This window comes from Ornithodoros turicata, chromosome 3 (assembly GCF_037126465.1).
Source record: "Ornithodoros turicata isolate Travis chromosome 3, ASM3712646v1, whole genome shotgun sequence".
In the NCBI taxonomy this organism is placed as follows: domain Eukaryota; kingdom Metazoa; phylum Arthropoda; class Arachnida; order Ixodida; family Argasidae; genus Ornithodoros; species Ornithodoros turicata.
In genome coordinates, this window is record NC_088203.1 from 27,980,103 (window position 1) to 28,002,897 (window position 22,795).

Consider the following 22,795-nt stretch of genomic DNA (forward strand, 5'->3'; position numbering starts at 1 on the left):
AGAAGGTAGAGAAAGATCGATGGAGATACGTGGGAACAGAAGCAAATCCCGCCGACTTGTTGACGCGTCCGTGACGACATGAGCCCGTGCCACAGCAAATGGTCCGACGTTACGACTGTAATCTTGCGCTTGGCACGCCACAGCGACAGAGCCCGCGGCGTTATCAGACTATAGCATGGGTAGAAATCACTTGCCTCTTATCGATGCCTTCCACAGCCAACGACGGAATTGAGTCATCTGCAAGTACCGCCGTCGGCGTCCTGGATTTCCCTGCTAGGGTTTACTGAGGGTGTCCGGGGTTCGGTGCGGACAGTCACGACGGAAGTTCCCCCCGCATACGTAGCAGTGGGGTGGTACGTCGGTATTGCTTCCCACTGGCCTAGGCGGGGTTGTTTACTCGTGCCGCACGAAAAAGTCACACGTCACACGTTAAAAGTCGCACCTCTTGTGCGGCGTCTCGCGACGCTCGCGACGCCCGTGACGCCGGCGACTGAAGTTTTGTCGTGGGTCTACGGTGGAAAATCTCAACTGCCCAAACGCTTTTAGGTAAGGAAACCAAAGTCCGTACGTGCGAGGAACGATGGATCACAAAATGCGATGATGCCATCGTACCTGGGACGTGCGCAAATCCCCGAAACACCCGTGAAAAATGCTCAACTTGTCCGCGGTTTCGAATTCGCTGTGTGCTCCCACGGATAACCCGTGGGGTGAAGTTGGGATAATAGTGCGCGCGTTCTCCGGAGTAGCCACTGCGTACGGCGGGGCGTTCCTGCCGTTCGCACCTTACCGCAAGAAGCTCCGCCCTGCACGCCGCGCTAAGGCAGCGTGCAGGACAGAACTTCCTGGGGTAGCGTGTAGAAAGGTGTAGTTGCGAAGAGGCAGACGACGCTCGTTTACCGATGTTAAACGTAGGCCAGATATGGGGAATAAAACTTGTTGGAATCGCCATACTGACCGTCATTCCAATGATGGCGTTCAGTCACTGCTTTCATTGTTGTTGAATTCCAATGGCAGATTCGGAGCGCCTCCGGAGCAAGTTTTGTTGCTCCGCCGAGAGCAAGTCTGTTCGGATGGCAGATTGAGAACAGTTCTGGAGTCTTCCAATGGGAGCTTCGGAGCGGCATTCGAGCCAAGGTCGCTCCAGGGAGCAACCCAGACTGCTCCGCCAAAATAGGAAGATTCAACCGGAACTCTACGTGACGTGTCACTTGTCGCTCGTGCTTCCTATTTCCTGTCTCTATTTCGCTAACATGGCTGCTTTGCAACGCGTCTTCGCCGTGACTAGTATTTCGCGTCGTACGTTGGCGATTTTGTTTCATGAAGGAAGCGAGAATCAGACATTACCAGGGCAACGTTAGGAGATTAGGAGGACCTTGATGTTGCAAAACATGGCGTTATAATGGAACATGAGCATCTTCTTCTTCTTCTTCCTCCGTCTCTGGCCGCCATCCACCAAGGGAGGTTACCCAGCGCTAACTCCAAGTTGTGCGGAAGTGTTCCAGTCGCAGATTCGGATCACTTGCTCTAGGCCAGATCAAGCCGCTCCACTGCGGAACCTGCCACTTGCTCCGACTCTGCCATTGGAATTCAACATGTGACAGGTTACACGGAGCGTCGTGAGCCCAGAGAATATGCCCACACCAGGTTGCACATGTTACAGCTAGTCACAGTTTGTTGTTGTTTTGAAAATATTTATTTCCATAAAACCTCAAATTAGAAAAACAACGATCTCTCGCTCTCACTAGGCCTGCCGGCTGAAGACGTCCTGAAATTTTCATGCACGATCTCCTCACGTTAAGGAGGCTGTGGAGAACGGTTGTAACATGTGTCCGAGACATTTGGATCTCCTTTACTGCCACAAGCTAAAGCAAGTAGGCTTTCATTCACGCGAGCACTAACGTTGCGTCGGACCGTGCGATTCGACCTCCACGTTGTCCTAATTACAGTCGGGCGCGCGTAGTTGATGAATCCGATTATATGCACGGAAACATGCACACTTGCCGTTGGTTGACATCCTTCCACCAGCGTGGGGACGAAAAAAAGGGCGGCAGTCACGAGCACGATCACACGCCACCGGTCAGAACACGTTTGAACCTCGCGGACGCTGGACGTTGTACCACGGTGACCGTTACGTATGTGCACTGCGAACTAAACTCAATGTGTTTCTGCGTAATAATGTTGCAGTAACATAGCAAATAACTAATTCCATTGTAGCACTCACATCAACGCCAAAATGGTTAGGTGATTTTATACAGTCACCACAGTTTCGCACTACCTCCGCGCCCTCAAGAGTTGGATGCTCGCATTTTGCTCTCGGGTGGATGGGTGTGGGATCAAGAGGTTTTAGTCGCGGACGGTGCTCGCAAGGACGACGCATGGATCGTCTCATCCGGGTGTGGGCATTGAGATCAAAATGGGATAATCGGTGAACGATAAGTGTTTGCTGGGATACTACCATACTAGAGCATTATCGAAAAGATTGCCGGCGCCAAAAACACTGAGCGTTAACAGCCCAACACCAATGTCATTGGCGCCTGTGTGGCCCTCGGCTGGTCGCTGTGTAGGGTTGAGTTAACGTAGAACACGGGCTGTTGTTAACGCGGAAGGAGCCGCATCAATGCTGGCAGAGCTGCTAATAACGCACTTTAGGACACGGAACTTCACATAGCCTCCGGGTAGGCACCAAGATGTTCGGGCTGATTACAGTTTGAATGAATTTGTACGTTCGTGTAACATGCATGTGCCGAACTTTGTAATGACTCATTACAAATTTAACTACAATTTACGTGCACTATTTCGCAGCTCTTGCGGTTAACAAGAACGTTGTACCAACCCATAGCCATCAAAAGCGGACTTTATTAAGCGTGCCCCTCAGGAGCGTGAGCACGAGATTAGCGGTTGCTAAGTGTTTTTCTCCTACCAGCCTGCTCGCATATGCCGTAGATGTCTTTAAATTTCCAGCCATATCATGAATACAGATCCTTGGGACAGCTGATGGTAATTGCAGTTCGCTAAGGATCGTGAAGGACGTACGTGTAACTTGTGAGTATTAGGATGTCGTTTAGCGGTGTCGAGGGAAGTCATTTCTTCGACGGATCTATTTGAAATATTGGCAGCTAGTCAATTTTGCAGTCCCCAAGTAATAGCGCTTTGCTGAGTGGGGATATAGTTGGGATTATGTTTCCGAAACTCGTCCATCGGGTTACGCCTTTATTGTATGGGTGTAGTTCCGCTGACGGGCTTACGGGCTAATGCGCGGGAGTGAAAGAAGACCATATATCGAATTGAGAAATATAAAAATAGCACATAACCTTTTTATATGCATTTAAAAACACAATCGGCAGTACTTTTATGGCAGGAAGAACATATCCTGGCTAAGCCTACCGGATTTGGGGGGTGTAGTCTGTGAAAGTCACAGGAGAGTTCAATCATATCATATACATTAGGTTAGCACCTCAGTGGGTTATAGTCCAGGCCATGTACGCACAGATTGGGGTGTCCGCCTCCTCCCCGGGTCACGTTCTAGGCGGTGGTGACCTCAGATTCTGCCGCCCTGCCTACTGTCAAAAATTGCGAATCATCTTGAAGAAACTCGCGGCAAAATTTGTATAAGTTTCACATGGCATTCCGCGTCCATCCTTGTTTCATCCGTTATTCTCTGTTCTTTCTGTTAAAATCATTCGTTCTTTTCCGTTTATTTCTCCTTCGTGAAGAAGGTCATAAGCCCATCTACGAAACTAGAACCAATTTTATCCTCAGAATTGGACTCTACCTGTTCAAGGCCTTAGGTAGCGCTTTCGCCACTAAGCATCAAATTATCGTCTTCATTATAAAAATTAAAACGATATCTAGATGTGGTGTATCGCGCATTCGAAAGACCGATGATGAGATATTGCTGTAGCCCTGCATTATCATTTGCCAGCCTTGCACCCCCAGCATGAATGTGATACATGCTTCAGATCACGTAAGTCTGGACTATGCAGAGAAAATTGCACCAACGGATGGTGGTGTTCATGGAGCTGCTTGCCGTAATCAGCCATGCTCAGGCAGGCAATGTCACTACCGTCACATGGGGGAGCCTGTATCCTATAGATACTCACAGGGAACTGTGCCGACAATTGACTTAAAGCATTTCAACCCAGGGAAAACACCCAGAGAGCACAGCCGGCGCCCGGATTTGAACCGGGGCCACCTCCAGTCCTCGGCCTAGAATACCATCATCGTAACCGCTAGGCCACGGGAGCTGATGAATCATCGTGACATATCATGATCAGCAGGACATAGGCTTTTAGCATTAAGTATCAATAAGGCCAGTAGGAAAAGCCGTTGTGTCATTGGGGAACCGAAGACGTGGGGTCTCCGAATTCGCCTAAAACTGATCAGAGCCGTTTTCGAAAGGGTCAAACAACCTACTCAGAAAATAGTTCACCTCGAGGAGTGTGTGATGAACCGAGTCTCGCGTACAAAAAGGCCAAGCGGTAGCACATCGCCAAAAGGAAAGAGGTGCCTGAGGAGAATAGGACTGCATCCCGCGAGGGTATTTGCAAACATGTGCAGCGTGACGAGATGTCATTTGGAGCGATTGGGATCGGAGTCACTATAGAGGGACAAGGTGAAGGAGCTGGGGAAACACGCCACTCCGGTTCCTAATGCTGTTCAAAAGGGTCATGTCATATACTTTGGTATGGTGTCATCCCCCCCCCCCCCACCCGAAATGAAAATACAGGGAACATTCCTGTTATGTGCTGTTTATCCATGGAAGTTTTCCATGGGAGCGAGAACGCAAGGTAGGATAAGCCGAACTAGCTGTTGTAATACGTTATTTAGTTTCAGCACAGGATGACAGGTGAACACTTAAACGAAGTGGAGCGGACGTGTAGTGGAGAGAAGTGGTGCACATTACTTCACAGTATATTTTCCAGATATGCTTGTTCTCGTCCATGGCACCAACTTTGACACGCAACACCTTGAAGGTAATATCTTCTGGTACTAACATTGTGGCGCAGTGATTGCTCGTGCACTGCAGCTTGTCAGTAAACGCACCAACACGATAAGGTAATAACGGTGCTTGCTTTAGCGTCAGACATCTGAACGGTGAGCTGTATTAGATGTTACGTCACCACGTCTGGTAAGTGCCTAGTCTCTATACAGCATTCCGGGGTAAGTAATCGGACAGCGCTTTGCTATTCTTCCAGGACAGTTTTAGTTTTATTTTTATTCCACGATCTACTGCTTTACTTGTTTTCGTTTTGTTTTTTTCTTTCTTGTTTTCAGTCATGCTGTGCTCTTGCTTCTGCTTCAAAGTCACTTCTGTACAAAATTTTCCTAATAAACGATTCTAAACAAACGTCTCTGACGTAGTTATCCTATCACATTACATCACCAATACTTTCACTCGTGGAAACCATTGCGCGATAGTTTTTAGTGCTAAACATCATTTTCAGAGCCTCTGACTCCAATTTTCTGTGTGCGTAATGCTGTGTTGGGCCGCATACCCACATGCGGGCAATGTCTGCGGTATAACGCGAACCCGGCGCGGTAAACCCTTGCCGCGAGCAAAGGGTCCAACGTGGTGGAGGGTCCAACGAGCTGGAGGATCCACCGCTGCATCCTTCCGTTAGTTGTATAGTTTGACACGTTGGATCTTCCAGCACGTTTGGACCCTCCTGCTCGTTGTATACTCCAACACGATGGATCTTTCAGTACCTCTGGATCCTTTAGCTCTTTGGAAACTTCTTCACGCGTTCCCCTATACTTTGCTGGAAAGATTAATACCGCAATCGCCCCCGGCGATGAGACTCCCCGCCCATTAGCCTGAAATAAAGTTGTTTTTGTTAATACCGCAATAAACAGATGGCCGAAAAACATTGCGCGGGTGCGGTTGGGGACTATACTATGCATCGGTTGTATGCACATCACTGCGAAAGGAAAGCGCGGATACGCACGGAGCCGTAAATCAAAATGAACGGTAGCATTCGTGTGTGTTATTCATACCTGGCTGAATGTAATTAATTTACAAGGAATGTAATTGAGGAATGCCATTGCACGGCCATTAGTGCCAGCCAGCCTCATGAGGCTTTGAGGCTCTTTTTCTCACTTTACTTCTATGGAGTTCTCCGTCAGCAGTTAGTCAGAGCTGGGGTAGCAATACTTCCAGCGAGTTTCCTCGTGGGTCAGTGAAATGACGATTCGATGATACTGCGCTCCGCTTAGAACCGTGGCCCGCCGTCATACTGACTTTGATATCTTGCCGGACGTTGGTGTCACAATCTGAAAAGCGGACGTCAACGGCCGACAACGCTTCGTCGTATGCCTGACGGGGCCGCTTTCGCTTTCCGTCCGAACTTCGTACGGATACCTGTTGCCCAGAACTTGAGAAGCTGTAGCATCCTCTTGTGGTGTGCACCTATGCGGTGTCCTCGGATTGTCAGGGTCCGTAACCAACACAGGTGGGCAACCGGGCATCGCTCTCCTTCCTTTCTGGCAGATTTGCTGGCCTTGTAGTATGCTATGCACCGATAGTAGCTGATTGAAGGGTCTCTCGGATGCTTTGATTTGAACGAAAACTCCAGTACAGAATTCGTCCACCTCCTCCATTGGTACTGAATGATGTCGTGGGTCCTATTGTGGGAGGGCTAATACGTCGGGGCACTCCAGTTGGAATTCATACAGAAACGGTAGATGCGCACAAGCCGACCACCACAACCAAACTAAGCAGAAGGGCAATGGTCGTAAGGTGTTTAGCCGATGAATCGTCTTCAAACAATGAAGTCGACGCGTGTGACCTGCGTAGGTGGCATGTAAGACATTCGGGAGGAAATATTCCAAAGGGCAGAGGGGCCGACATTGTGAAGAACTATTGAACTCCAAAAGGTATAGGCTCTCGCATGGCCTGGCACTAACGATGTCTATCTCATGAGGGACGAAACCTCTAAGTAAATTTTGTTACGTTGTGTCGGAGCTCTCAACTTTACCATTTATTATTGTTGTTCTCTATCATTGGATCCTTCGTCTCGCATTGTATCCTTCCTCCCGTTGGATCCTTGTTCCCGTTGGATCTTCCGTCTCTGCTTGGACCCAAGTTCAGGTTGGATACTTGTTCACGGCGTCACGTGACCCGATTGGATCCTCCTTCTCGTTGGACCCTTACGCTCGTTGGACCCTCGAGCCACAAGCAGCCGCGAGCTAGAGTAGAAGGTCGAGTATCGCCTCTGGCGATAGAACTCCCCACTCATCATCATTTAAATAAAGTTGCTGTTGTTATTGTCTTGCCGCGGGGTGGGAAAAAGCCGCTATTCGTTGATAGCGCATCGCATTTTTAGCGGCATGCTACACATTTTCGACCAATCGGACGCGGTCCAGCGGAGACGGCATGAATGCACACGGCATGCTGAAGGCGATTCCGCACGTCGCATCTCTGCCGCATGTGGGTACGGGCCCTTACGAGACGTTCGCAGGGAGATAGGACAGAAATATCAAATCACACGAACTCCTAAAGAATGCCCGCTTGTCGGGATTTAATTACTTAACAACTGAAAACGTACGTTTTGGGAGTAATGCACAGGCAAAAAGTATCCGCAATATTAACAAGGGTTCAAGCTTGTTTAAGTATTGACCGTCATTTCCGATGTCAATATCTCAGATTACCTAATTCTCGTCGAGTAAATATTACGTGCGCTCCTTTGCAAGGGAGTGTGTTACTCACAGCACAAGGTGCCAGAGGTTCTACGCGATTACCGCATCTGTTGCCATGCAAAGGTGTATAATCTATCTGTCTTCTCAGATACAGGCTACAGGGGCACAAGTAAAAAGTTAACGACTCTGAGTTCCACGATGCTATCAGCCATCACCGGAGTAAACCCGCATACAGCCATTACGGAGAAGACAATCAGTGTGCCCTACAGAACGATACGCCCACGTCGTAAGTCACCAAACGAATATGTACTACGTATTATATTTCCTGTTTTCAACAATATTTTTATACTACGTAAATATAGACAGTTAAGTCTATACCAGAGCAGTAAAGTAATAGCTCATTACTTCCTTATCGAGTAATACACTACTGTAGCTGTAATGCAAATACACTTTCCTGTATCCTTTACTGAAGGCAGAGTTACCTTCTGCGTGGTTTAACAATTCTGTTGTAAATTTCTGTGGTATCGCCTCTTTCCAAAGGCTGAGCCTTTTCTGCTGGGATCAGGTTTTTCATTTTTCTTAGAGCCGCACCAGTTTCAGCATTCATTTAAAACATGGCCTACTCAACAAGGTTAACAACAAAGTTCATTTCACTGTAACTGTTCAATTCCACACTGGTCAACCTCAACCAATTTCACTGTTAGAAAATGTTCTACCTTTCAAATGGCTTGTCCCAGGGCGCATACCTTTTGAGATATAAACACTATACCTCGTTCGAGGTATAGTAACTTTACACCTCTCTGCAGCTATATTATTTGCACATCACAGTATAACATATATCCTCACTTTGAGGTATATTTTTAAACCCGGGGTGTAATCTTTGCAAACGGGAATGCTCGATTTATTTCAGCGCTATGTCAGAGTGGCACTTTCCTAATCCAGCTCGAAAGAAAATCGGAACAAAAGAATATTTAATAGTGAGCGACACGTGCCTTAATAACATCAACTACCGCGAGAAGGAAAATAAGGAAGAAAATACCTGGACACGCACGCACATAAACGTGCCCACAAACTCATATTCACAAACAGCAGGTGTGAAACGGAAGTGAGAGCTCGTGCAGATTACGCAAAAAGCAGCGTTGGTGGAGAACAGATACTCGTATAATGGATCCTGGCTTCGCAAAATATGGGACCGCCTTCGTCCGGGGAGCAACTCTATGAGTGAGGACACGTAAATTTGGTCATTTTAGGAACAAATAGCACGCACCTATAAGTCGCTTCCTATCAAATAAGATACAACTGTATTACTGACTGTGTTTCTTAAATAAGTTACTGCATAACTGAGATCATCACAAATGAATCAGATCATTAATCATATCATCAATTACAGATCATCACACCACAGGTTCAAAGCTAGAGCTATACAAAATGTAGAAGGTATAAACGTAAGAGAGAAGTGCCGTATTATACCCTCAACTGGAAGGTATTACTATAGGGGTATAACGGCTATTTGTACCCTTTCACATTGTTTAAACGGAGTATAGAGGTTGGTGATGAGGGATAAATATGGTAGTTTAGCCCTGATTTATACCTTCGTTATATCTCTGCCATACCTTTTCTTAGAAGAGTGCATGTAGTCTTTTTAACATATTAGTTCATAAGTTTGTTTTAATATGTGATATTCATGGCACCAATTTAGTAATGAGTATAATGTCTGGTGCTAGATGCCTGCTCATATAAAATCTGCGTTAGACGAGCATGATTGGGGAAGCTCGAGCTTGGGCACTTAAGGGGACAACACTACACCAACAAGAGGTATTGGTGTTGTCTCGTCCTTTTAGGTGCCCAAGCTCAGGCTTCCCCAATCATGAATTATAATCCACCGGCTTGCCTCCATCCACGCTATTTTAGCGTTAGATGTGCTATCTTCATGCTGTTCCGACTTTCCATTTTCTCTATGAGCTACGTTGTTCACTTAAATGCTCAGATCAGTTTGTTCTTCGCGTAAATTATGAACTTCTGGCATGAACAGCATTACGTTTAAGTATGTCGCGGACCATATTGTAATATCTGTCCAGTTTCTTCGGACACCGCCGGCAGCAACTCAAGGGTAACTCAACTACATTTTTTAGAGTAACTGTAACTGAATTAGATTTTGGTTTCAGTTTCCTGTGCCATTTCCTCTTGCGAGAGACCTCAATCGATACTACTTACAACAAAAAATTAGAGATTACGAGACCAGACGTAATCCCTCTGAAATGCTGTAGGGGATCTTCAGTAGTCATCACAACTGGAATCGCTGAGGGTTTACACTCCTGCTGAAGGCACAAAAACTGCATTGCTTGACTGCAGTCTTCTCTATGTCAGTGGAGCGGCACATATCGATACAAATTGGGCATGTTACTTCTGCCCACCGTATGTTTACGGCTATAGTGACAACCCCGTAAACATCGAACGTTCTTCTTGGTGTAGTTCTTTCGTTGAACGTCACTCTCGGCTCGTCACTCTATTAGCTACTCAGGGATTGTGAATTCTTTTCACGCAAGTTAGAGCGCCTAGAGCGTTTTTCTGTCCGCCCGTCTCTCCATAACGGCATCACGTAATGTCCATCACATCTCTTGCCCCAGCGTGTGTGATGTCATTGGAGCGGCACCGGCAGAACAGCTGACTCATTGAGGAAGAAAAAAAAAAGAGTAGTTGGGTATGCGAAAAAAATTCTATTGTTTGAAAATCATGTGACGAGCACGTACGTTGAAATATGAATAGTCGAAAATTGCTATACAGATTAGCCGAAACCCAAATCGCGCGCCTGTGGAGGTGCACTCTTAATAATTAACTTCACCGCATAGCACGCTCCTAGCCAACCATAATCTCAAATGACCTCGTTACGTCGTTCTTTCCCGTGATTTGTCGAAAATAGGAGGCGTACGCCTTTTTTGTGACACTTATGAAGTTCATAATTGTCACAAAAACGCCGTACGCCTCCCGTTTCCAGCAAATCAGGGCAGATAACGATGTCATTCGAGATGGTGGTTGGCTAGGAGCGTGCTATACGATACAGTTCATTTTACAGCGTGTATGGCCTTCATCGTAGTATAGGCTTATCTGGGCTGCGAAGCACACACTCCAATCACCTCCATTGCTGCAGAGCGCGTGGCCCTCTGACGTGGAGTAAATGGTGTGCTTCCCACGCTCCTGAGACGCGCGGTGTCGGTTTCGACTCATTTGCATAGCAAAATTTAGCGATGGATATTTCAACGTACGTGCTTCCTCCACCAGTGTTATTGAAAATCCGACTGGCTTTCAATGAGGATTGAGCCCCATTCTGCTACACCACTTTTGCCGGAAAGCCGCTAACTATGAAGTTAGTTAATCAATGTCGGTTAAAGGGTCTATACGAAGCGAGCGTGTTCTGAGTGGAGAACGGCTCGCAGGGAGGCCTGCTATCTGAAACATATCATATTTCTGCCTATTAAATTCAACGGGGGTGCATTTCAGGCGTAAAAAAAGACAAAACAAAGAAGAAGAAAAAGCGTCAAACTGTCGCCAGACAGAGACCCTGCAAGCCGTTTGACGTCTCTTTAAGAGACCACGGCACTTTAAAAACCACGGCAAAAAAATAAAAAAACGAATAATAAAACCTCTATATGCAATAAGGGGATAAGTCGAAAAATCTCAAACCGAGAAACGGGCCCTGATCTGATTGTCCGTCCCATTGACATAGATGCGTTCCCGTTTCTTACGCTCCTGTAGCGGGCCAATAAATTGCAATACGATCCTAAATTTTCTTTGGCAGGTACATACTGGTATGTAGATGTCATTGCAGCCAAAATAGCAAAAACGGGATAAATCGACTTATCCACTTATTGCATACAGAGGTTCAATTGCTTCCACGCCTTCGGTACCAGCACAATGGAGAAGCTCTCTTGGATCCTTTGCTCACTCCAAGGCCGGCTACTTTTAACGTCAGAGATAGCTTCTCCGTCATGCCGGAGCAGTTATTATTATTAAGGCGTGGGAGCAGTTATTATTTTTATTCCTTTATGCTTTTTTTTTTGCCGTGATTCTTAGTTGATACAACGTTGTCCTACCTAATGTTGAGATCATACTTCACATGGTGAATGGATTAGCGGATAAGAATGCATATACAGGGTGTTTCACGAAAATCCCCCGGCTGAATAATTCGTGAACGGTGGCGCCATCGAAGAAATTTCTTTTTGGTAAAGATCCTTGAGACATCGGCCACAAACTGAGTATATAGTGAGCAGCTCATTTGGATATAAATAATTATACTCACTAATTGAACATGGTATCTTTTACATTTTACTTCGCACGCTTACGGAACCTCTGTTTTACGCATTGGGACCTACAGCGGAAAACATTCCAAGGGGAAAAAAAAAGCGTCGATACTTAGTGATTTTTCCCAGGAATTAGTTGGTTTCGGTTTACATATTTTTTGCGCGGAGCAGAGTACCAATGCACTCTTTGGACCAGCTATCCGGTTGTCAGTTTCGTGTTCATCCACCTGGTTGACACACGGGGGTGACGGAAGATAAGCAACAACTGAAAAAACTGGGAAAACACAGGGAAAACTGGATACGCCGAAGTGAAATGACCACATTGAACTGCTGATTCAAAGCTTCACCAACTTCAAGCTGTGTTTGTGCTGCTCACGTTGGCAATCACTGCAACGTATTAGAGACGGTCTCCTCTTTGTCAACCACACTCACATAGTTACGGCAGGTAGGGTTAATTTCGAAATCTTTGCGGCAATGATAGCGGTGGGGTAGTCGTATTGCGCCAGGGATCACGTGGTTCTCTCTTCTGCACCTGGCGACACAAAAGTGCACCTTTTGCGGACATTTCTCGCGCAAACGGTTAACGGCGGAGTAAAACAGGTGAGAGGGAGGAGAGAGCCGGTGAACAGGGGGTAAAACGCGCAAACGACACGCCATGACTCCCCATTTTTCTTACGATGTACTTCATTTTAGAGCACACAGTTCTGTCCCTCTGACACCGCAGGGGTGTCCTCTAATGTATTTCTGCATAGAGGAAAGCGTGTCGGCGAACGCAATGCGCTCTGAAATAGGTCCACACATATGGTCCCACATCACAGCAAGCGACAATACACACGTCGCCTTAAAGATGACCGTACCTATGATCGGCGGCGGCCAAACCGTTTGTAAACAGATCGTTTGCTGTTTCTCTCCGCCATTTTGAACGTCTTTCGACCTCGGTAATAATATTTATCCGATTTGCACATAAGGCCTCTTACTGTTGACCACTTCCAAAGGTGTGATTACGATCCCGCGTTAAGACGCACTCAGACGATGCGATGTATACTTGTATACAAGAGAAATGGGTAACCATATCGCGGAAGAAAGCGCAGTATATAGCTTCGCTGGCAAATTACGTGTACGTTCATCTCTTGTTTTGCGCCGAGGGAAGGAAGTCGGCCAGCGCTAAAACGTCGCATGACCTCAAAATGACGTTGAGTATGACGTGTGGCCACGTCAAGGTGGCATTTTTGCGAAAAGCACCCGCTTGAGGATATTTTGTAACATGACGGGTTTATGTCACCTCTGCCACCTTCTCTCTTCCGGTGCAGCACGGAATATTCTGGTGTGCGTGATCGGAGACCCAAGTCTGACCACCGACACTGTAGTTCCACCCGCGGGCCTGTGTACCTTCTATTTCTACCGTCCAGTGGAGACGCCTACACCGTTTGCCCAAAGCTCCTTTGGCTGGCAATGGATTCTGAAGCTCGCCAGCGACCACCCTGCTGCCAGCAAGTATGGAGTTGATATCAGTGAAAGGTGGGTGGAGCAGACCCCTGTACGGGCAAAGCGGGCTATTCAGCCGATGTTTTCCATTATCAGTTGCCAAAATGGTAAAACGACAAAGACGATTACAGAACCATACCGCGAATGATCTCGTGTTGTCAATTTTTACGCTGCTCCTCAGATGGTGTTGTGGGGTACAACATCAAAGTGGGTTTGTACAGTTTGTACAAAGAGTTTGTACAAACCATAACAAAAGAGTTTGTACAAACCATAACACAACGGCTAACCCAGAATTTCGTCGCTGGGGGGTTGTCGGGCTCGGCACCGGGTTGTATTTACCTGTTTTTGACAAATTGTTGTGCAATCTCACAAAGTGTTAAGGGCCTCTTCCAGATTTTTTTTTTTTTTTTTTGGGTGGTGGTGGTGGTGGTGGTGGTGTTAGGGTGGTAGGGGGTCTGGGTAAATCACTCCCATAATGCCCAAGCTATTCCAAACGATAATGAAAAGAGTGCTAAGAGCAACTTTTACTCGAAACCTCTTTACTAATGGTACTCCTAACAGTCTTCAGTTGCATATGAAAAAAGTTCGCTAACTCTGATGCCCCCCACCAATATGATGCATAATTTGTTCCCATTATTGATTAAGATCGTATCACCACTGATTATTGATTGATTTCTGATCTTGGAATGCCGTTACGAGAAACAGCGTGCTAGCCAGTCCATGTGTAGTTTCGTAGGCTTGTCCAAATGGACGCTTTGTTTTTCTTCTTGCCACACTATTCATCCAGTGAACACATAATACCTCTGTCAGACGGGCACACATACAGCCTTTAAGGCAACGGCATAAAGAAAAGGCCGTAGCTGAAATATGGCCTTAAACCCTGGGAGGCTGCCAGACGGTATCCGTCAAGGCGTTTTACCGGTGAGCTCCACATCGATAAACACATCTTCGTAAGTTGAATGAAATGTAGTTAAATCACATTTGTTCTCACTGTGAGCACTCGGAAACAACGTTTGGTTTGCACTTAGCCAATTTGAAAAACAGCAGACGATATTTGTTTTGGAGCAATTTCGATGCTTTGTTGAGCTGGCACAGTTTTGGATGCAGACGAGTGCAGTGGGTTCGAGGGTACCACTACGAACTGAGAGTCTACATAATATGAACTTTACAATACAATCAGTCGGGGAACTAACGGTCATCCAATTATTTTTAGCTTTCTTTGGAATACGACAGAACAGACGACCAGACTATATCAAAAATCCGCGTTTTCGTGTGCAATTATGAGAAGACGGTTAGGAGAAACTTTTATTAAAAACGTTTTATTTGATAACGTTTATTCAATATTCACTGGGTATCTGTGTGTTGTCCCGCCTTTCAGTTTTCCTACATCATCATGAAGTAACAGCTTGCCCTGCACCCAATCTCTACTCGCATTTCATAGGAATCGCCGGAATTATGTCCCAAAATATGCTATGGCTCGTGGCCGCCGCTGCAGGTGCCTAGGGGTGCAGGTGCCCTTTGATTTCTCCTCATGACTTTATTCTATGCTCGATGCTCATGCTCCCGCCCGTGGGCTTCTCGACGACAACTTTGGGTGTGTTAAGCAGGCGCCCCGGAGCTCGAGTGTTTCATACTCCACTCCAAGCACTTGGCGCTCGAAGCGTGACATGGTTTCCGTTGAGCGCGCGATCCACCTGATATATATCTGGGTAGTTTCATTTATAATCGACCAAGGGGCGCCGGTGACAATTGTATTTTCTTCAGCAAAAAAAAAAAAATAAATCTTAGTCCCAATCCAAAAAGAAGCAAAACAAGCTGGGTCGCATGTCTCTGCGATATTTCGTTCTCGGTCTGCGAGGCTCCAAATAAATGAGCGCAATTTGAGCAGTTCCAGCTTTTCCAAATTCGGCACGCTGGATCCTCCGAACGACTGCTCTCTTCTGAAAACAATTTTTTTCACTGGCAGAATGGGTGGTTAAGATTTGCTTAAGACAATTAAATTCGGTGGCAAAGCCCAAAAACATTTTTTTTTAATTCCGAAAACGCCTCCGAGGGCAACTTTGCCAATTTCTTACGGGGTCCCACAATTTCCGAATATGGCGAAACTTATATGAGATGAAAGAGCTTTTTTTTACTCTTTCGTTTAGTTTATAGCGGGTTATCGTACCTTCATGCATCCGAAAATCCTTACCTTCGTACCATTCGTCCATTACCGCATTCGAAAATCGTACCTTCATGCCAGAAAATCGCTGTTTTTAGGGCAGTTTTTCTCAAAAAGGCCATCTTCAGTTTTGTTTATATTTTGTAGAGACATATCTTGGACATCGTTCATTGATATTATATAGTAAAATTTCTTTCTTTTATTTCTTCGTGCCGCGCGAATTCTTCTCCCGCACCCTGGTCGCTTTTAGATCCTACGAGTCGGAGAACCGCGTTTTTTACCCGTTTACCTTCTGCCGAAGGCTACGTCATTAGAGGATGACAAAACCAAGACGTACCTCGACAGTTATGACTAACTAACAAAAATGTACACTGCAGCCAACCCACCTCTCCCCATAGGGTTAATCATTTGAGGGTTGAGCAGTGAAGCTGTACGTGAGAACAGGAAGTCTCGCATGGAAGTCTCTTCACATGCGCTTTGCGGTGTCCATATGTGTCCGAGGTCAGCGCTTTATGTAAGCATGTAATTTTTTATTCATGTAATTCCGTTTGGTCCTCACGGGTTGGGGGTGCACGGGAGATTCTTTATTTCTCAAATATCCATTTCATCAAGTGGGCGGTGGGGTGGTCATAGTCGGCGGTGGGGTGGTCAAGTCCAGCAATACGGACAATACGGACAACACATGTAAACATTCTTATGAGGAGTACATAACCTGATTAGAACACAACTATTGTAGACAATCAAAACAGAATCTGGTGAGGGCGGGTTCAACATTACGCGCACTTTTTGTGTCTATGGGAAGGGCGTTCCATATTTTAACACCTTGAAATGCCACAGATCTACGGCCATAAACATTATTGACCTTCCGAAGGTTAAAGTTCCCTAAATCTCTCTCTCTGGTACGCCTCAATTTGGATTGTAACAAATGAACAGAAAACGGAAAATTACGAGTAATAATACTGTGCATAATACTACTAATGCATAATAATACTGTGCATAAGTAAAGTTGTAGGCTGTTTCACAACATAATCAACAGGAAGAACTTTTAAATTTCGGAATAAGGTCAAGGAGGGGCTGCGACGGTTTGTAAAAGTCATGATACGCAAACATCTTTTCTGTAGCCTAAGAATAGGTTCAACATAGGACTGATAGCTATGGCCCCATGATTCTGTACAGTAAACCAAATGTGAATTACCAAGTATGAAATAAATACAGCGTAGTACACTAAAAGGAAACGGTTCTCTTGCAAGTAAGAGGAGGGAACAAGCCTTGTAAAGTTTTTGACAGACATGTTAAATGTGAGGCCTCCACTGGAGATGCTCGTCGGTAATTACACCAAGGTATTTAAGGGGGAATCACTTCTTCGCAAGACAATAGAAAAAGTTTGTTCGCACAGTGCTCAGAAACGGTGTAAAATACCCTCAAAACAGAAGTACTGGCGTGTTCTCCTTGTATTGCCGTTGTCAATTACACATCTTGTAGAATTCGAGGACTATCCGTTGATTTGTATTCAGCCCGAATTCGCAAATATTTTAGTGTGCGACACTCTATCGACATGGCAGCATATGTTCGAGGCGCACCAAACTTTAGTTCATTAAAAATCAACGGCTCAACCTTGCCCTCTAAAAAAATACGTCTTTGACTAGAGATAAGCTAAAAGAACACGCAGTACCAATGTTATGGTGATCGTTTAGAGCGTTCACGTGTCTTGTGCGAACGAAAATCGCCCACAGATTTCTGAAGAAGTGATTCCGCCTTAACTTCATTAACTTGCTGTACAAGTTGCCCGTGAATGGTAAGGTTGAGTGTGAAGGTCTGTAATTTAGACCAAGTGCTATGAAAGACAATCGCACAAGTTTTATCTATATTTAAGGTGAGTTTGTTATATCTAAACCATTCATTAATATATTGTAAATTACTGTCAGCACACGAATCGACATCGAACACACACGATCGAATTTGTGCAACACTTGTGCCAGGTATAAAGAAACTCGTATCATCAGCATACATTACACATGTGGAATTTTTAAGGCCGCTCGGAAGATCGTTAATATATAAAGAAAATAATATTGGCCTCAGAACGGAGTCCTGTGGTACTCCTATTTATATACATCGAGGCTAGGATATAGCATTGTTGAGTACGACTACCTGTGTACGTGAAGACAGGTAACTGGTAAAAAACTAAGGCGTGACCACGGAAGCCATACCGCTCCATTTTTGTCAGCAGGATATCGTGGTCCACCCTATCGAAGGCGTTTTTTTTTCAGGTCCATAAAGATTCCAGCAACCAAAGGGTTGTCGTTTAACGTGTTATTAATAAATTCAGGGGCAGTTAGCACAGCTGAAGAAGTGGATCGCATAGCCCGAAAGCTATGTTGCGCGATAGAAAGAATATAAAACTTTTCTAAAAGGGTATTCATCCTCGCACTAAGTTTTTCGAAGATTGTGTTGATTACAGAAAACACAGAGATAGGTCGGTAATTACGATAGTCATTACGATCACCACTCTTGTAAATGGGAACAACCTTGGCCCTTTTTAATATATCGGGATATTGGCCTACCTCAATAGAATGGTTGTACAGACGGTTAATGTGCCACCGAGAACGTCAAAGTTCTTACTTATGACAGTAACGGGAATATGCCATCAATCCCAGAGGAGACAGAAGATTTCAGGCTTTTTACAACAGCAGAGACTCCATCGTAAACGTGTTACTTAATTTGCCAATTTTAGTAAAGGAGAGCGGGAGTACCCTCTGCGTTAAGTTTCGCGCGAGGTCATGACCAACTTTTGTAAAATAGTGATTAAACTTGTCAACTAGGCCTACATGATCGTCAGGGACTATACATTGCACATTACGTTTTAAAACTGAATTAATTACGGACCAAGTTTCCCTAGCATTACGAGAACTTCTCAAGATAAGGTTTGAGTAATATGGTTTCTTTCGAATTCGGATTTCGGTTGTTGCCAAATTACTATATTTCCTAAACTGCGAACGGTAGTATATGTTATGTTTGTATTTCTTACACTTTGAGTACCAATAAGATTTCTGCTTTAATGTATCTAAAATCGTTGCTGACATCCAAGGACACATCGGTTGGTCAAAACATCGATACTGAGGAATGTAACTAGAAACATTAATAATTGATCGTCATTTATCAAGAAATAGAGTGAACTCTTCATTTACGTCAACGGCCTTTATTACTGACCAGTTGGCTTGTAATGAATTATCGCGTAAGAGAGAGAGAGAGTGAAATTCGAGGACGTTTTAAATTTTGTGCGCTACATACAGCGGAACCTTGTAGCTTGGCAAAAGTGGCACAGTGATCAGTTACCCCGATATCGAGCACACCAGCCTCGATGAGTCTTTGATCCTTTATAAGAATGTGATCAAGTAACGTGGCACATGTGTCACATATTCTGGTAGGCAGTTGAATAATATTACGAAGACCGAATGATTCAATTAGCTGAGTGTAAGGTTGACACGGTTTTAGTAAATCAATGTTAAAGATCCCCGCCACACAGAGAGATAATTTTTCAAGCGTAACAGAGAATAGTATATTCTCAAACTTATCCAAGAAAATGTTTAAAGCACATCTAGGTGAACGCTATACACAACCAAGAAGGATGGACTGTCCCACTTGCACAAGCAATACTTCACATACATCGGGAACACGGAACGAAATACCACTTCTACAAAACTAATCATGCTAATAAAAATACACACACCGCCGCCCCTAACGCCATCCTTGCTATATTGTCTACACAATGAGTAGGCATTGTATCCTGGCGTACACACTCGTTGTCCAACGACTAAGTTTCCGAAAAACTTAGTACGTCATATATAACATTGAGACTAGACAAAAAAGATAAGGTACGGTCAAGGTTTCTCTTTGCCCCCCTATAATGTTCAGATGAAAGAGAACCTATATCGCGAGTTGTGGTACGCAGGTTATCTCAGCGTTTTCTTTCTTTTCTTTCTTGCATGTATTTTTCACTCAAGTTGCATCAGAGTGCTTTCGGAGTCAATATGGATGGCTTCAGAACCCTGAGTTCTTCTGATAAATATTTTGCCATGCGCAACCCACACAAACTTCCACTATAATTCCCTTTTTCGTTGGGTTGTTTTACCTAACAGAACCTTTAGCTCGGGACATAAGTGTTCATTAATAAACACCGGCAACCCCGAGTCGAATCCAAAGTGAGCAGTAGTCAGCCATTTTTGCTTGGCCATAGCCAGGAATCTATTAAGAGTAAATCGAGAAACAAAGCTGACAACTATGTTAGGAGAGTTAGCGTTCTTAGTCGGTACCCTATGAGCAGCATTGATACTGCTACCCGCCAGCTCTAGACCCAACTTACTTCCCACTTCTATAACTGTGTCTGGGAACTTATCAGCACGAGGTGGAAGACCACGTATTTCGATATTATTTTTACGAATGTACTGCTTCAGTAAAATTAAATCAGCAGTAAGCCTTGTGGCGAGAAAGAGGAAGTGAGCTGAAGGCTCGCGGCCGAATTAAAATCACGATGAGTTCCGTAGCTGATCTCGTCGCATCTAGACGTCTTTGTTCTGTCCTCCATAGTCGTGACCCGGACGTTCTTCACCATGGACGACAATGCACCAGCCCCTCTTCTGTCGCACTTCGCGATCTTCATCCGCCCTCGGCCTGATCTGTGGTTTAGCCAGGCAGAATGCCAGTTCACATTGGGCCACATCACATCATCAACAACAAAGTTTCATCACGTGATGTCAGTGCTACCCGAGGACGTACTGATTGAGGTCGCAGACATCCTAAACTCCCCTCCTTCCGACGACCCCTAGGAGGCCTTGAAAAACACCATAATTAGCAGAGCCTCTCCGTCGGACCGGGAATGTCTGCGCGAGCTGACATCGAATGAGCCGTTAGCCGCAAACCCTCCCAACTACTCCGCCGACTGCGGTACCTGCTCAGTGGCCCCACGCCGCTCCTCGACACCAGGATTATTCGGGAAATGTTTCTGTCGAAGCTTCTACCTTCGGTCCAGATGGTCCTCTCCGCCTCGGAAGATACCACTCTTGAGGCGTTGGCGGAGCGTGCAGACAAACTCATGGAGCTAGGCCGAAGCAATGATTTTGCAACTAGTATCTCTGCGCTCCAGTCAAGCAGCAACGACCCCGGTGCTCTCTCTCAGGCAGCAGTCTCTGTGAGTGGCCAGGCAGACTTCGCGTCTCTACGTCACCAGGTGCGCCGACTTGCCGACATTATAGAGGACTTTCCTTTCGACAACCTTCCACGCCGCCGCTCCTTTTCTCCTCGCCCTCCGAGCCGCTCCCGCCCGCGCCGCGACAGCAGCCCGAACCGTACAAATTCCGAGCTTGCCCGATCGCCCCCACCTGGGCACCTCTGCTGGTACCATAGCCGTTTTCGCCATCGCGCAAGGCGCTGTGAGGCACCCTGCGGCTGGCAGGAAAACTTCCGCGGGGATCACTAGCGGCGACGAGCGATTCCCATCATCATCGGCAAGAATGTCGCCTATTCTACGTCAGGAATCGGCTCGGGAGGCAGCAGTTTTTAGTAGATACCGGGGCAAAAGTTAGCGTCCTCCTCGCCTCTGTTGCCGACCGCAAGCGACGCCCAATTATGTACCTTCGGGCAGTAAATGGATCACGTATTCCAGTTTATTACCGGCGCTCCTTGACCCTTGATTTTGGTTTGAGAAGAGTATTTCACTGGGTTTTTCTTGTTGCCGACACAACGCACAGCATTCTGGGCAGTGACTTCCTGGCGCATCACAACATATTGGTTAACGTCGGCCAGCGAAGGCTTCTTGACGCTCTTACAGGCCTTAGCATCAACGGAGTGACCACAAGCCTTCCTTCAATGGTTTTGGCCACTCTCCTTCCGGAACATGCGGCCTATGCCGCGATCCTGAAGGAATTCCGGTCCCTAACGCCGCAGTGGGACTGGACTCAGCCCGTTAAACACCCCGTAGTCCACCGCATATCCACATCCGGACAGCCAGTTTTCGTTAAGGCCCGACGTCTGAGTCCCGAAAAGCTGGCAATTGAACGCCAAGAATTCGATCGTATGTTAGCCGTCGGATTCGTTCGCCCATCAGCCAGCCCTTGGTCATCGCCACTCCACATGGTTCCTAAGAAAACTGGCGACTGGAGGCCATGTGGAGACTACCGTGCACTTAACTTGGCAACCGTTCCCGACCGCTATCCATTACCCAACTTATCGGATTTCACAGCGAGTCTATCAGGAGCCCAGATTTTGTCAAAGATTGACCTCACAAAGGCATACTACCAGATACCCATGGCAGAAGAGGACATCTCCCAAACCGCAATCGTGACTCCTTTTGGTCTATTCGAGATTCTCCGAATGCCATTTGAACTGCGAAACGCAGCCCAATCGTTCCAACGCTTCATGGATAATATCACGAGGGGCCTCCCTTCGTTTTTGCTTACCCTGACGACCTCCTTGTGGCCGGTACCTCCCGTGAAGAACACATACATCATCTGCGTCTTTGTTCTGTCCTCCATAGTCGTGACCCGGACGTTCTTCACCATGGACGACAATGCACCAGCCCCTCTTCTGTCGCACTTCGCGATCAAGTTACCACAATTCATCCGCCCTCGGCCTGATCTGTGGTTTAGCCAGGCAGAATGCCAGTTCACATTGGGCCACATCACATCATCAACAGCAAAGTTTCATCACGTGATGTCAGTGCTACCCGAGGACGTACTGATTGAGGTCCGTGCGTTATTCCACCGCCTTGCCGACCACGGCCTTCTTATCAACGCCGACAAATGCGAATTTGGAGTCCCCGCGCTCGAATTTCTAGGTCATCGGGTCGATGCCAGCGGGATTACGCCACTCGCGAGTAAAGTCACTAAAGTACGGGAGTCCCCCCCCCCCCACACACACATCATGTACGCAACTCCGACGATTTATTGGCATGGTAAACTTCTACAGGCGGTGTTCCCCATTGTGCGACAATCCTCCGTCCACTCGAGGAGCCCCTTAAGAATGCCCGCAGTAAGCCTTCGGGCCTCGTTTGATCACCGGAGCAACCCGCCGCGTTTAACCAAGCGAAACGTGCCTTAGCATCAGCAACAACGTTATTCCATCCTGTCTGCGAAGCTCCCGCGTCTGTAATGGTGGACGCCTCCGGTCGGGCACTTGGAGCGGTCCTGCAGCAGCACGTCGGTGGCCATTGGCAGCCACTAGC

At 46.3% G+C, this 22,795-nt stretch overlaps 1 protein-coding gene across 3 annotated transcripts in view; it reads left to right on the forward strand.

Annotated features, from left to right (window-relative positions):
• The first annotated feature begins 2,885 nt into the window (after positions 1-2,885).
• Positions 2,886-22,795, forward strand: part of LOC135390116 (uncharacterized) — a 56,304-nt gene continuing 36,394 nt past the window's right edge. Inside the window, exons 1-3 of one of the 3 annotated variants that reach the window (XM_064620116.1) lie at positions 2,886-4,973; positions 5,078-7,921; positions 13,244-13,451. In XM_064620116.1, the coding sequence (XP_064476186.1) occupies positions 7,834-7,921; positions 13,244-13,451 (296 nt within the window). In that variant the 5' untranslated portion in view covers positions 2,886-4,973; positions 5,078-7,833. Of the gene's footprint in view, positions 7,922-13,243; positions 13,452-22,795 lie in introns of all 3 variants that reach the window. The other 2 variants (XM_064620115.1, XM_064620112.1) reach the window with 2 other exon arrangements.